The sequence below is a fragment of the Anneissia japonica genome, unplaced genomic scaffold, assembly GCF_011630105.1.
Source record: "Anneissia japonica isolate Jap-2015-1 unplaced genomic scaffold, ASM1163010v1 scaffold352_len1594369_cov220, whole genome shotgun sequence".
NCBI lineage: Eukaryota > Metazoa > Echinodermata > Crinoidea > Comatulida > Comatulidae > Anneissia > Anneissia japonica.
In genome coordinates, this window is record NW_022751928.1 from 991,698 (window position 1) to 1,007,443 (window position 15,746).

General features: G+C 33.0%; 1 protein-coding gene across 1 annotated transcript in view; it reads right to left on the reverse strand.

The window, feature by feature from the left end:
* The window catches only part of LOC117121947 (ribosomal protein S6 kinase-related protein-like), a 37,792-nt gene that overhangs the window by 2,874 nt on the left and 19,172 nt on the right, over window positions 1-15,746 (reverse strand). The window contains exons 4-9 of the mRNA XM_033267367.1: window positions 11,752-11,820; window positions 11,181-11,253; window positions 5,247-5,395; window positions 2,507-2,624; window positions 916-1,115; window positions 255-470 (exon numbers count right to left, since the gene is read on the reverse strand). Coding sequence (XP_033123258.1) covers window positions 255-470; window positions 916-1,115; window positions 2,507-2,624; window positions 5,247-5,395; window positions 11,181-11,253; window positions 11,752-11,820 — 825 coding nt within the window. The remainder of the gene's footprint in view (window positions 1-254; window positions 471-915; window positions 1,116-2,506; window positions 2,625-5,246; window positions 5,396-11,180; window positions 11,254-11,751; window positions 11,821-15,746) is intronic.

Consider the following 15,746-nt stretch of genomic DNA (forward strand, 5'->3'; position numbering starts at 1 on the left):
ACAGTCTAAACAAGTAAACAGGAAGGCCAAAACTAAACTTTAGAGGCGTGCCTCAATAAATAAGCCAAATGATTTATCCAGAAGAATTTGGAATGCCATAGGTTTAATTTAGTGTACTGGGAGAACGAATATATATATACACATGTATGCAAGCTACAACACAAGCTGTAGATGCACAAATACACAGACGGGCACTGGTAAATGAATCGGCAAATAGTGAGTTCATGTACAAAGATGGATGAAAAGATTCTTACAGACAACTCTCTTGATATAGGCCGTGGTTTCCACACGTCTGTACTGACACCATTCAAAGTTAATTCCTGACACGTCTTGGGTAACTTCCTCTTCAAGTACGTTGCTGGTGGCATCTGTTTAGAAAGTACTTTCTCAAACGACAGACCAACAAAAAATTCCATCCTCTTCAGAGTTGATAAAGAACTTAACCTTGCACAAGGATCTTTGCACAGTAACTTATGGAGCAAATAGAATTAATGTGTTAAGTGTGGAGCTATTGATTTGTGATTAAAGCCAGCCTCCGGCTGCAGCTAGATTTTTAAATAGCCTATTTAGAAACTGGGGAAAAATGGGTGTAACCACCCTTTTTTCAACCTTCTTCCCCCAGTTTTTAAATATTAAAAAATCTGTATATAATACCATTGTAAATTTAAAAAGCTGAAAAATTGTGCCCTATTTAACAAAAATTAACATTCAGATATTCTCACATCATTCAACATCACTGTGTGTGAACATTTTTCAAATGAGGAAGGGAAATGTCGGATGATGTCGTGTGGACAAAAGTGGGTTATATCAATACATTATATATAATTTTATGAGAAACTTGGAAGTACCAACGAATTGCTGATGAATAACTAGGCTAATTTAATTTATTTAAATAAAGTAATCAAGATATCTTACCTGAAGAATGATATCTTGTGCAGGATAGCTGACAAATGGAGGCAATTTGAATTCTTTGGCCATAACCTTATTATACATTTCGATGTGATTGGTCGATCCACTCAATGGATATTTACCAGTCATCAAGCAGAACATAATGATGCCTAGCGACCACCAATCTACCCGATGGTCGTAGTCTACCATATTTAATACTTCTGGAGCTGTTGAAAAATATTAACTACTGTGTATTCAAAAACGAAATTATCGTCACATTCCTACGATAATAAAATATGACATAAACAAAAAAGTGTAGAGAGAAAAAAAAAACTACTTTTAATACAGCTTTTTTATGAGGATTAAGATCTGTCTTGATAACAAAAACAGTTATAGGAAAAAACTATATAAAAATGTTTAGGTTTGTTAATGAAAAGACAAAAAAAAAACCAATTTAAATGAGAATAAATATAGAATTTTAATTTATTTAGGCATACTGTACTGTACAACAAATACATACATGTGGTCATACAATATAGGGCTGGCTTTAAAGCATTTTTAAAAATAAGTTGCTAATATCAAATTACTCTCATGAAATAAAAATTATGAAATACAAAACGTAAAACATTACAGAGGATTTTAATATAAGATGAATATTGTATCATGCCTGCTACTGCCATAAATTTCCTAATAAAAAATCATGTCTTCTTCACAATTAAATAAATGTAAAGCATTTATCAATTAGATTCCTGAACAGTATTGCAACATAGCATTTTTTACGACCATGTGATGGATCTCAGAAACCTCTATTACTATTTTTTATCGCATACATTCATTTTTTTTTTATTAGTCAATAAAATTCTATTTCCGCCTCTGCCCAGATTTTCTGGCAGAAACGTTTTGGTAAATGACTGAGTCATTCAATAAATTGTCAACTTATCATTCCAACAACACAAAAATTCATGGTTATGGTTTTACCACTAAGAAATAAAAAATAAACAAAAAAACATATTAATCATAAAACTATAAAAAAACATTTAGAATATAAGCTGAAATCAAGTTGAAAATGTTAAAGACCAAACTTTTGCAGTATAAACTATTCATTTTACTTCTATTAAAACAAATGAAATATTAGATTGAACCAAACCTTTTGAAAGCCAAATTACTATAAAATTGGATGAGAACAAAATAAAAAGTTGGCAGCACTGGTGGAATAGGCCTAAGACTAAATTTTCTTTGATTTTTTCCCCCTGATCATTCGATGTGTATTTATCCTTGTTTTCATGCTAAAAAATGCTCTCTACTCTTAAACGACTGTGATGTAGTTTGAAGGCAACTTACATTTGTATGTGCTCAGGGGCGGATCCAGTAGGGGGACGTGGGTAACGTGCCCCCCGTTTTGCTACTATATCAAAGTTATGTGCTACTCACCTATTCTGAAACTGTTGTGACCCTCCCCTCCCCTCTCCCCGTATGAAAAATTCTGGATCTGGCCTTGGCGCTTAAGGACACTTGTACATGGTTCAGAGCAGACACCGTGGCTAGTGTACCACTAGTTTACCTAAATGACTTAATGTAATATGTTACCTCATGAAGGTGGTAAATTAATTAGTCTTACCCATATACATTAGCGTTCCGCAGACACTGGATGTCCTCAAACCTTGCTTCAGCCACTTTGAAAGCCCAAAATCAGATAGAAGGATGTGGCCTCCATCATCTAGTAAAATATTCTCCATCTTAAATGAATATAAAAATAATACTCTAATGAAATTTAAAATTATATATGACACTAATGACATTAATAACAAAATGAAATCCAAAAAATAATTGTAATTACTTATTATAAAATTATATTCATTGAGAAATAAGATTGTGTAAACTAATGTATGTTGTTATGGAAAAAAAATAAACATCTTAATGTCTCCATGTTTGACATAGCCGTATTTTACATCGTAAGTAGCAGGTAATGACAAACTATGATGTTTAGGCTCTGTGATTATTAAAATGGCAGTTGTTAGTACTGTGGTTTAAGCACAATTTTTACCAGCTAAAACATAAAATCCCCCAATTATTACCCAACCAGCAGTTTATTTCAGGACTATGAATTTGGGCTACTACAGCAGTAGTTTGAAGTATTTTCTTAAAAATACAAGATGAAAACATGACAAAAATAAAAATCCTTAAAACTAATAAAGAAAAATGTTTTTAGTTAGTGTTAAAGGGTGAACTGCAACTACATGTCAAGCATTATAATCTCATTGAACTAAATGAAAAAAATGCTAAATATTGGTCACACTTTGTCCTTTCATAGTAATAAGTTTAAATGCAATAAAATGTAGAGGTTGCAGTTAAATATCTGACATATTAATAAATCAAAATTAAAAAAAAAGAATGTAACGGTAAGAATGAATGATATATCAATTCATAATGATGAAACATTTATGTTGTAAAATCATTATCAATCATCTCTAGTTGGAGTAGGGCTGCAGTGTCGCAGTTCCAGGATCCTGTGATTTCAGTGGCGTAGCTAGGTGCTAAAGGGCCCCAGTGCAAGATTAATTGTCAGGACCTTTGATGTGGAAGGAGGTTTTTTTCCCCTCAATTTTGAAAAAAATTGGGGGTTTCGTTGGCTGGGGCTCCCTGAATATACACCACTGAATTGAATCAACATAGTAATCGATAGTTACTCCTCTAAAAACTAAATATTATTGAGGGGCCCGCTAGCTGTTTTTTCCCCTTCAAAATTAAGTTATTATTATTAATTAATTAATTATTTTAAATTATTATATTTAGGTCTATTTATGAATGGGCCCCTAATAGCCTTGGGCCCCAGTGCTTTGCACTGGCTGCACTGCCCGTAGCTACGCCACTGCTGTGTTTAAAATCTGTCAAAACATTTTCCTTTCTATCACTGTCTATGACTGCACTCCTTAAACATGATGGCACTTAAGTCGGGCACGCCTTATAGCATCACATTCTTTATGAAATCGCGTCTGATGACTGATGACGCAGCTGTGTGTGTCCGGCTTTATAGTGAGTTATAGATCATCCCTTCCATCTTGTAAGTGATGAGCTACTCACAGACATATAAGAAATTTTAAAAATTACATCATAAATACTCATCATTGTCTTGTAATTTATTATCAATTTTAATTTCCCTGGAAATTTTTCTTCAGTCTAGATTAAAAAACAGTAATATTGTTGAGTAATAATCTGCATTAATTTGAAATCGCAAGAGCTTTGTGTCAGCATTTGACGTAAATGATCACTGTATGCTTATAAAAATTTTGGTCAAAGAGATTCTGCTTACGTCCCGATGCTGATCAAAGTAATATTAAAACTATAAGTAGTGCTTTAACACAATTACAAGCACACTGTTGGAAATTCCAAATAAAAAAAATCAAAAAATGCAGGGTTAAATTGAAAATTTACTTTGGCCCTCTAACCCATTTTTATGGCTAACCCCCGTAAAAGCTCGTTCCCCAGACCCCTCCCCCATTGAAAATGTTTGATGAAAAAAAAACATGCTCAAATAAAATTCATCTCATATTCCCTCATATTAAGAGCTAGTGCATCCTCATTTAATAACCATCCTCACTTAATAACCATCATCCTACCACTTCAAGACTCCATGCATTATAAAGTACTATGCTGTTACGTCATGATACCATGTGATACTACTCTGATGCTATCAGCGACCCAAAATGCGGTCAACCGGATCCATTGTCTCCACTGACAAACCACTGATCCCAATTTTTAATGTAATTATTAAGATTTTGTATCTTAATTTTTCTTTGTAAATTTTAATTGATGATTTGATTGATAACTAATATAATGCGAGCGCTTGTGTTTTTAGTACATTTTGATGGCAAATTATTAGGTTTTAAAATGCCTATTCCAGAAAGCCTATCCTAAACCATTAAGATTATGAAGTCATTCAGGCGTAATGACCGCTTTATCAATGGTAACCAACGTCTGGTTGACAATAAAGGGCGCCACCTGGTGTTGTGACGACACGAGTGTTGTACTCTATAAGAAAACATACATTTTAGTATATACAATTATACAGTGGCACTAAATTTGCATTGTTTACACTGTGTTTTATTGTTTGATAAAAGCTTTAGGTATTTTAAGTTTACTTTCTCTTAATGTACCAGTATTTTAAGTAATTTTATTATATTGTATATGTAATTTTTAGTGAGTTTATCTTTTCTATTGTAAAGTAAGTATTTTCAGCCCTTGGCTGTCTTCTTGCTGTTTTTACACTGAAATAAATAAATAAAAAAAAAATTATATGCACTATTCCTTGAGAAGCACTATCCCTCAGGATTTATATAAACTAATATTTAATATATTACCTTTAAATCTCTATATATAATTCCTGCCTTATGTAAAAATGCCAAAGCCATTGCAATCTCAGCAATGTACAACCGTGTTGCTATCTCACTAAAAGCGCCCTCTAGCAACCAAAGACTGTGAAGATCACCATGAGTGGCATAATCCATTACTGTATATCAAACAGAAAAAATACATAACATAACATTAGTAAATAATGTCAACAACCAATTTATTTTAATATCATTAAAAAAAAATGATGTACTGATTTTAAAGATATATAGCATGAACAAAATATGCTAACATTATTGGTAATATTTTATTATAAAATCATAAAACTAGAAGACAAAAAATCTGATGACGACAATGATGATAGTGATTACAATGACGGTGATGGAGGAAATGTCGATAACCATTTAGAATTATAATGTGGACACTTGATGATAATAATAATTTGCACTTATATAGCATATATAAGGACTGCCTCTATGTGGCCTACATCAACTAAAGGGATTTTGAAGTAAAAAAATAGGCTCAACCACCCGCAACTTTTTACAGCGCAGCAAAAGCCATGTTCAGTGCGCTCAAATGTAAAAGAGACAAAAAGAATCCAACAGAAGCTAAAAATGATGAAACAAATATTCAACAAAATATTCCATGATTTACCTAAAAAAATTAACAATTAACTTTTGTAAATAGGATTCAATAAGATACCACAATCTTATAGATGTCAAAATGAATGGAGTTATCAATAGCAAAACCTAACATGGATTCAATCCAGTTATCACTTGATTACTCTTCTTATGACACAGAAATTAAAGCAGGATTGTAAGTTGACACTTCACTCTTGCTATTCAGTTCATACATTCAATATTTACATGATTTTGACACATATACAAATTCATACATTTTTCAGATGAACATCAGTCAACTGTAGCAGTTTATATCAGACAATGTGATTGGATGAGCCATCCATTTGAAGAAGACTCAGTAAATCTGATTGGACAAGGCAGGGAAGGTAGTATATCATTATAGGTATTATGGATTTTGATTGAGGTACCAGATTGAAAATAAAAGCGTTTCAAAAAAATTCAAGTTTGAAAGACGATGACATTGTTTCTCCAATGGTTCTGTCTGGCACCAGACTTAGATTGTCTATAGTCGTTGTGGCGTGAAGTATTCAATAATTTGATTAATAGGTCGGTCAAATGAATGAGGGCAATCAATAAGTCAAAAGGAAATGAGGACATGTAATAAGAAGCATATTAGAGGAAGACGGTATGAGATGACAGTAATCAATGGTGTAAATGGAGTGATGAGGGAGAAATGTCAGTCTGTGAATTGATTAGCAATGTAGACAGGTATAAACTATAAGCCTATTGTTACAAAGCAAAGTGCCAGGTAATGGATAATTAACAATACGGTCAGATGAGGAGATGATAATTATGATGATGATGATAATGGCATTGATAATGTTGAAAATAAAAATGTAATGGATGAGGTGTATCAATGATGATAATGTTAATAACGATGATAATAGATGATGATGATTATGCTGATGATGATAATGGTGACGATGATAGATGATGGGATGATGTGGTGATGATGACAATGATGATTATGTTGATGATGATGACAATGATAATAATAGTAATGATAAAGATATTCATGATGAAGACAAAGGTGTTGATGACAATGATAATGATAATGATGATGATGATGATGAAAATAATAAGTCAAAAACCTGTATTACCTAATAGGAAAGGTTTATAAACTTAATGATAAAATTATTGTTAAAAATATATATTTTGTATTTGCTTTGAGAGCAGCTTAGCTCAGCCGGCTAAACTGGTAGTAGTTACAGCGTGTGTGCTGAACCGTGGAGATCTCTAAGTCCCTGGTACAATTCCCATCACTGCTCTCCTTGGGGTTTCAGTTGAGGGCTGATCCCATTTGCATTATGGCCTGAGAGCACGTTGAAAGAATGCAATACACTATTCGGAAAAGAGTAGGTGATTGTCTCCTGTGTACTGACCAATCACTACCAGAAGGACTTCACTGGAAAAAGTCCTTCTTTAGACTATTGTGGGTTATCCTTGGTGTTTACACCAAATAAATCCATCCATTTAAAAGCTCTCATCAGAAATTCACCTTTTCCTCTCTCAACAGTTCTATTCTTTTAACCTTTGCCATTCACTCTTTAATTTCTATCTTGTTTCTGCCAATTGTCTATTAAAATTTATATTTCATAAACATAGTTTACTAAAAAAAAAAAAACCATGACCATTAATACTTTTTACTACCAGCACTTAAACAGATTAAACAATATAAAGTACCGTAATGTAAATTTAAGACTTAAAAAGCATTTTACTTTTAAAAAATAACCACAATGGCATATTATACAGCTATAAATTAATGTTGTCACCTATTTATTGTCATATTCTGAATGTAATGTAAAATTTCATTACCTCAGATACTATGAGTCACAGTGAATAGTTTTTCTGACGTATTTGTTTATATTATATGTCTTAATGTGGGTGAATTTCATTTCAGGATTAAGCGACAAATAAACCGTTTCAGGAGCTTACTTACAACAATAACATGACCTACAAAGTCTAGAAGTTATGATGGACAGACACTATGTAAGCTTTGTTATCTATCAGTGCAGATCCAGGATTTGACAGAGGGGGTTCAAAATTTTTCCAAACCCCCTGGATCCACCACTGTGTATAATTATGTGATATGTCTACATGTTGCCGCTCATATCCTCATTACAGGATTTCAGGAAGAAGTAGAACTAATAATGATGCGACGTAATAGGGTTGTGAGGAGAAATAGGGATCAAACCCAGAGTCCTGCAAATGCATTGCAAGGCATCTACTTTAACCACAAAACCACAAGTCACTTCAAAGAAATCTGGTTTAAAGAGCTTTTTTAATACATCTGAGTTTTGAGAAAATAAAATTATTATGAATTAATATGAATTGCATTATGATGTGTATGTGTGAAACCCATTGTCAGGGAGACAATCAATAATACAGCAGTAAAAACATGCAAACATATAAATTAGCTGGATATGGGTTAGTTTCCGGGAGATTGTTGCTTGCTCAGCAGAGTGTGGGAGACATTTTCTTTTTCCAGGAGAATTAAATCACAACAGATTTAAGATCCCTGTGATCTAGTCTAATATAATTGTGTACACAAGTGTATAGGGGTGTGTATTTGGCTATATACACCAGTGCATATATTTTATTAACACTAACCTCACATATGAATCTGACATGTTATCATACTAATTGCTCCGTACATTCACAAATACCGTACTTGCGAAATAAGAAATCTTGCAAGTGATTAAGTTGGGAATGGAACCCATGAGCTTCTGAACCACTAGATCACTAGGCTTGTACTTTGTGGCTAGTGATGAAACTGATCTCCAATTAGTAGTGGGTACTACAATGCTATTCCGTTGGTTTGCATCAGGATATTTAATAGGAATTAAAAACTATAAGGCTAGATTTTCATCCTCATATGCTATTAAGACCAACCAATACCATTAATTACAAATGATGTAAAAAATGTACAAATTGTTCCAAAGCGTAATATATAAAGCTTTTGTGTAAGATTTTGATGATAGATAATATTTGTAGTAGCAATATCTAATGATCGGTACTAGGTAGCAAGTTGGGAAGCAATTGAAAAATTGTTGATGGCATGCCAACAAACCTGCCGATAAATCAAAAGCAATCCAAGTAATTATCCACATCCTGAGATTGGTGCAACTAAAGCTTCTTTAATTGGTGGAAAAAGAACAGATGAAACAGGACACCATGTGAAGTATGCTAACAAGACTCAAGAGAGAAAGAGAAACTGGTGAATTGATATGAGGCTACTAAAGTGCTTTTTATTGAAAGCTTTTAATCACAATGTAAGCTGACATCTGAAATCATTTCAAACCAATTGAGGAAGAATGTTTTAAAGATGTGATTTGGAAACAACATTTAACATTCATATTTTCAAGAATCAAGATTCAATCTTTCATATACTCATTGTTATTAGAAGAACTTTTGTTATAATTTAAAATTCCAAGCAGAACTTGATAAAACCATGACCTTATTTGGTCAAACTGTAATGGTGTTAAATCTAAATCTATACAAGTTCTTCAGAATATGCTTCCTAGAGTGGTGTTACATGCCGACATTATGACTCCAGTAAAGGCTTTGATGGATACAATGGATTGGAAAATGATTAAAGATAAATGGGATAAACATATTTTAATTATGACATTTAAATCCCTAAAATGTATAACTCCTGAATACATTTCTTCCAAATTTAAATTTACTAATGCTGTCCATTCCAAAAATACACGAAATCAATCTTCAAATACTCTAATCATCCCAATCTGGAACAATATGCAAGGAAAAAGAACTTACCTTTACAGGGCATGTAAATTATAGAATGAGCTCCCATTAGAAACTGTGTTTACAATAAGGTGAAATGCCAGAAAATTGTCAAAATGTCTTGTCAAAACAGTTACAACAGAAATGGAGAAGTCCGGAAGAAGTAAATTCGTAAGGTTAGGAAACCTTATTTAGAATCTAAATAGTGTCCTTAATCATTGAAGCTTATCTCTTACAAAACATTTCTTCCTATAAAGCCAAATCCTTAAGTATTCACCCATATAGGTAATTCTCACAAAATACAACACATACTTGAAATCTATCCATTAACCAATCTAGAACGACTGTCAAACAATTAGTGCTACACTTTCAGTCTTCTTTGATGCAGGAATTGTCTATAATAAATCACTGAGTTAGCCACCTTTGTACTTGTCAAAATAATACTTTGTGTGTGGAAATGGACACCACACTGAAGGATGGAGACCGATCAGGAGACGCATTACATGGGACGACCTGATTTGTATCAATTATCCTTGTCAGTTATGTATTTGCATCTAAATCTATCAACTATTAGAAAATATTTTGCTACAATTTGAAGATGAAATGTATGAATATTACCACAATTACACTTGTACAGTAGACATTATAGTTTATTTATCAGGCACATGAGCCAGGGATTTCCAATACCGAATAACATCACTGTCCTACTAATGAGTAGCAATCAGAGATCTTATAATAACAAGACAGCACGCTCCACAATTTACGTGTAACAAATAAAAGCATCAATGTTCAGTAAAAAGAAGCATAAAAAGTAATTATTTTTGAGAGAAGGCATCCTAGTTGTTACCTTGGTTACAGATTTTGCACACAGAAATCGCGAGATGCACTATCTTTAGTTAACGATGATTGATGTCAAAGTTGAAATGTAATCACTTTTGTGAGAGGGCGTCCCTTCAATACATTATTACAGAATTTGCATGCGCTTAGATCGTTGGTAGCAATCCCTACAAGGGGGTGTAGGCTCGGGAAGCATACAGCTCCCCCCATGATACAGCAAATTACTTCCACTAAAGTTTAAAATACTAAGTTTTCATTGGAATAGGGATTTAGTCCTGCATTCTCAATTACGCCGCTGGTTGAATATGCCTTTAACATTTCCAGCGGTGGCGCCAGAAATTTGTCGACAAGGGAGTCCGATGTCTCCGATGGAGGGGTCTGAACCAAGGTGATGACAAAGCCTCGGTCGACAGCCCAGAATAAAAAAAAACAAAAAAACTGTTAGGGTTCATGGGGAGAGTTTTTATGGCTAAATTTGGTCCTAAATCTGCTTTTAGACCACAATATTAGGGATGGGCAATCAAAATAGCGTCATTTGGATAGGCAAATTATTATATTTTTCTAATTTTTGGTCCGATGACCTGGTCGTTCGTTGGACGACGGGGTGATCCAGGCTTGTCCGACGGGCCTGCTCCCTGCTGGCGCCACCACAGAACATTTCCAGTTACTGTACCATTACAAAAACATATTATTGTATTTATTAGATGGGTATCAATGACTTACCTAAATAAAGACTTGTTTTACTCTGCCAGGCTGCATGGACCCTAACGATAAATGGATAATGGCCAATTGCTGACTGAAAAAATAAAGGCTTTTTACTATACATCATCATTCACTTGAGACTGTGTGTTTATATTAAGCATTCAATTGGTCACTGCTTGTTAGTTGTGTGAGCCAAAAGATATGGCCGGTGAGGTTCTGATGAAATTTCAAACTCCGTCATTCATCAAATATTGCTGGATATCTAAAGTTTATTTTTTTCACTTTTTTCTACTATACATAATTTATATTCTTAAAAGTGCCAATGATAAAATATTAATGTTTTTAATACTGTAAAATATAAACTATTAAAAACATTAATACATGTTTTTAATAGTTTATTAAAATATACATTTCTTAAACAATGAAATAGGTTAATTTTCATCATTATCATTAAACGAAACTAGAGCTTTTTCTTTGAAAAGCTTTGTGAGGATAGTTAGATACATTTTTAATGGTTTTCTATAATGTATCCCTTGGAATGTAGGACAATGTACTTAATGTAATAACTAATATGCTCTTGATGGCTACTCACCTGTATACTGGCCTCTTCTTTGCACTGCCTAATAGCACCATTTCTTATCACCTGCACTTTGGAAAGCACCTAGAAAAAATTAATAGTCATTTAGAGTAATAAGAAATTTAATTACTTCTCGTAACGACTTAATCTACCAGGCTTTGGCAATCAAACAACGTGAAACAAATATTGATGATTGATGGATGTGCACTGACACAAATGCATGAGTTAATTAAAACTAAGACAAAGGTCTGTGAAGTGTAAGTACTTAAGGGTTGCTTCAATCAGTTGGTATGGTACATACAGATGAAGGTTGGTATGTATACAATATGAAATTAACGGAATAATGTGTTAAGTGGCCTATTCAGATCATAGTACGATGTACACGTGGAACTATAATTAAAAGACTCAAACCATATTATGTGTAAACTGTTGGCTTGTAATATAACATGAAACAATTTCAATTTTCTGTGCTTAATTTTGGTTTATACCACAGTTGATGTATAGATAGTTTATCTTTAGATACATATAGTTGATTTACAGTTTTTATCTTGATGACAGTAATTAGGCCTATGTATTGTAGTTCTCAATTTTACATGAAATGAAGTAGAGTTTAATTGATTACATTAAAAAACAAACGTTTTCCCCCTTTCATGCCAATGCAGTTGACGTCGGTATTGCTAAAGAGGGTCTGTAGAGTATTCACTCTAGGGGGAGATGATTACAATTTTACTCCTGACGAATTGTTCTTTCATGCACAGACAAGCAAAAAATAGATAAAGCTATGCTCCACTTCACCGGGTCACTTGTATGCAGACGAAATACGGACGTTACACTGGATACCAATTAGCTAGCGTGACTCACAGCGTTTATCATGCATGCAATATAGGATTAGGTGATTGCCGACATAAAACATTGATTTCGTTATAAATTATAAAGGTGATTTAAACTCTCTAATAAATAAATTGGTATGGATACAGACCCATAAAAAAAATCTTTCTCATATACTGGTCAGAATGAGTATAAACATTTGGATGTAATCGATGGATGATATAAGGATGACAACGCATTCCATTATATGTTGCAATGATTGCTAGAAACAAGACACACGTCTACAATGACTAATAAAACCTGAACACAACTTGATTCATGTTTACTCATAAAATATGGAATTCCATCTAATAATTATAATTCGAGACATGATACTGTTTCATTCAATTATTTATATGTCCCTCCTTTGTAATACAGCACAATAAAAAAAAAACAAATATTGGAGATTGGAAAGACAAAGGAGATCGACTGAGCCAGTTTTTCTAACCTGAATCACATTTTTTGGAGAAAAGCCTATTTATTTTCAGGTTTTATCTACTGTTATTGAATAATACATTTTTTTGTGTTGTGTGTTCAAAATCCCTTTTTAATGTACAGTATGTGCAATTTTTGATTTTTACCATTTCATATTATCTAAATGATGTATTTTCATTTATAATAAAATTAAATTGTTCAAATTGAATTTAATTCTTGTTGATATCATTCAATTTAATTTAAATGCATGTTTTTTTAATTACTGTACAGAAATATCAATTGTGTGTGCTTGTTTTTAAGGAAAACAGACTGCATGTAGTTTAAGAAACAAAAATAAAATTTGGCTTCACCAAAAATGACAAGTCCAGACCTTCGCTGGTGATATACGATTGTTGCCAAAATGAATAAAAGTAAATTATTAAAAGATAACAAAACCACTTGAAAATAATACTGTCTTCATTATAATCACCATCACTCCTGGCATTTATACAGCACCTTTCTATTCAGATACAAAGATACAAAGAATATGATAAGTATATTTTAGAATATAATATTACTATGTACATGATGTACACTACTGCAATTATATTCTAAAATATTTAATGTTTATCAGCTGTTTTTGCTATAAGTTCATGAATCGTAGCCCAGGCCTTTATAATCTTGGCACTCCCTCATGAATAGCTGTTTGGCAGCTTAAGTGTTTGAGCTTATTGCTTCTGGTGGTGGATCATTGATTTCTACGTTTCATGATGATAATGGTGATGCAAGATACAGTATAGTTATACTGTACATTAATATATTATAATAAGCTTCAAAAATGTTAAGACCACATTAGCATTTTCTTCAGGCATACGTAACATATTTGGTAAAGAAATGTATCATACATTACTGTATATGATCATATATTTTTGTATTTCTGTGTTTACTGTGAGTACCCCCATCAAAATTTATACTGTTAAATGTTATTTTATGTTTTTAGGCCTGCCTTGCCAGGAGCTCACCAGGTTCATAGGAAGGGGTACCCTATAGGCCAAGTTTAAATCAGAAGTGTCTTTTTTAAATAAATAAAGTTATGATAAAATACCTCTACAGTAGTAACCAATCATAAATGGAGGTTTGGTTAAACCCCCAAAACCCCCTGGTTACAGGCCTGCTTACCAAGTTACCTCATTCTCCAACTTCTATAAAATTGACTGATTGTTGGTAGATACTACAGGTGAGGTAGTAAAGGAGATTAATGTTGGTTTGAAATCTGTGCATGTCTTAAAATTCATTCAAAGTCTGTTGTCAGATACTACTGTATGAGGGAGGTACGGAGGAAGGTAGTAAGGCGATCTAATGCTGGTTCAAAATCTGTGGGTGTCATCAATTTGATGGATAGTATATCTGCCTACATGTACATTAACCAGGTTTTTAATTCATTTTGTTCTTTAGGCATATTGTATAAAAAATATACATTAAGTACATTCTTAAATGTAGTTTATAAGGTCATAGCAGACATAAAAAGAAACTCCCAGAAAAGGTTTTACTATAAATGGAATCTGAATGAAATATGTTGGCTATGAGCTTATCATTAATGCTCCTTAAAGGTGGTTTTCCACTAGGCGAATTTATTAGTCGTGAACAAATTTGCCCGAGTGGTTCCTTATTTTCTACTACTTGAACAAAAAGATTGGCAATGCGCATTTTTCATCAACATTGTTTCCGCTCTGCCAATGACAGATCAGCGTGCCGTTGGTATGAGTACAATCATCGGTCTGATTACACACTCATGGGCAAAACTCAATCTTTCCCTGAGCTCTGATTACCTGCTCAATATTTTGCTTTGCAAAAAGTAGAAACTGTTTGAACTACAAATTTTGGCGATGTAAACAACCACAAGCGAAAAAATGAATAATCTGGTAAAGGACTCACACATGGAAATGCATATAATCAAACACTTTGCACAAATAAATTCCCCTAGTGAAAAACCAACTTAATGTAGAAAGTAAAATCAGAGAGAAAAAATAAAATGGATACTGGTACAAGTTTCATCAAGATTGTGATAATTTGAAAATCTTCGATTTCAATTCATTCTATTCAGAATGAATGTCCATAGGGGATTGAGGAGCAGGTTGAGCCATTTCCAAGGTCAGAGCAGAGATATTGATTCAAAGCTTAATCACCATCAATGCTCATTCCCATTGATTAAAGAGATGTTACTAATTTTTCAATGCAATGAGAGCACATCTTCTGCTGGAATAAGGTTTGTTATATCCAAAGAATACTCTTAAATAATATTCTTTATATCTGAAGAATATTATTTAAGAATAACTTATGGAGGTATTATTACTGTCCAGGATATCAACACAGCAAATACACAAAATTTACAATAGCATGATGAATAAATTGTTGGAGTGCTAAGAGCTATTTTTGGAAAGATTATATTGGTTTTGATGTCTCCTCCATCAACTCAGCCTCACATGTCTCGTTGCGATTTCACTTTGTTCATCTTCTTCCTCATAACACATCATCTTTATTAGTCGATAGCATGCAGTCAGTTTATCCAAGTCATCCCTTCATATGTTTTTGTATAGTTACATTGATATGTAACAGTATGTATATCTTATGTTCCTATTTGAGCACTATTATTATTATTATGTATTTGTTCACATGTGTATATATCTGTCTCTTATACACATCTAGATGTGTATAAGAGACAGATGTAC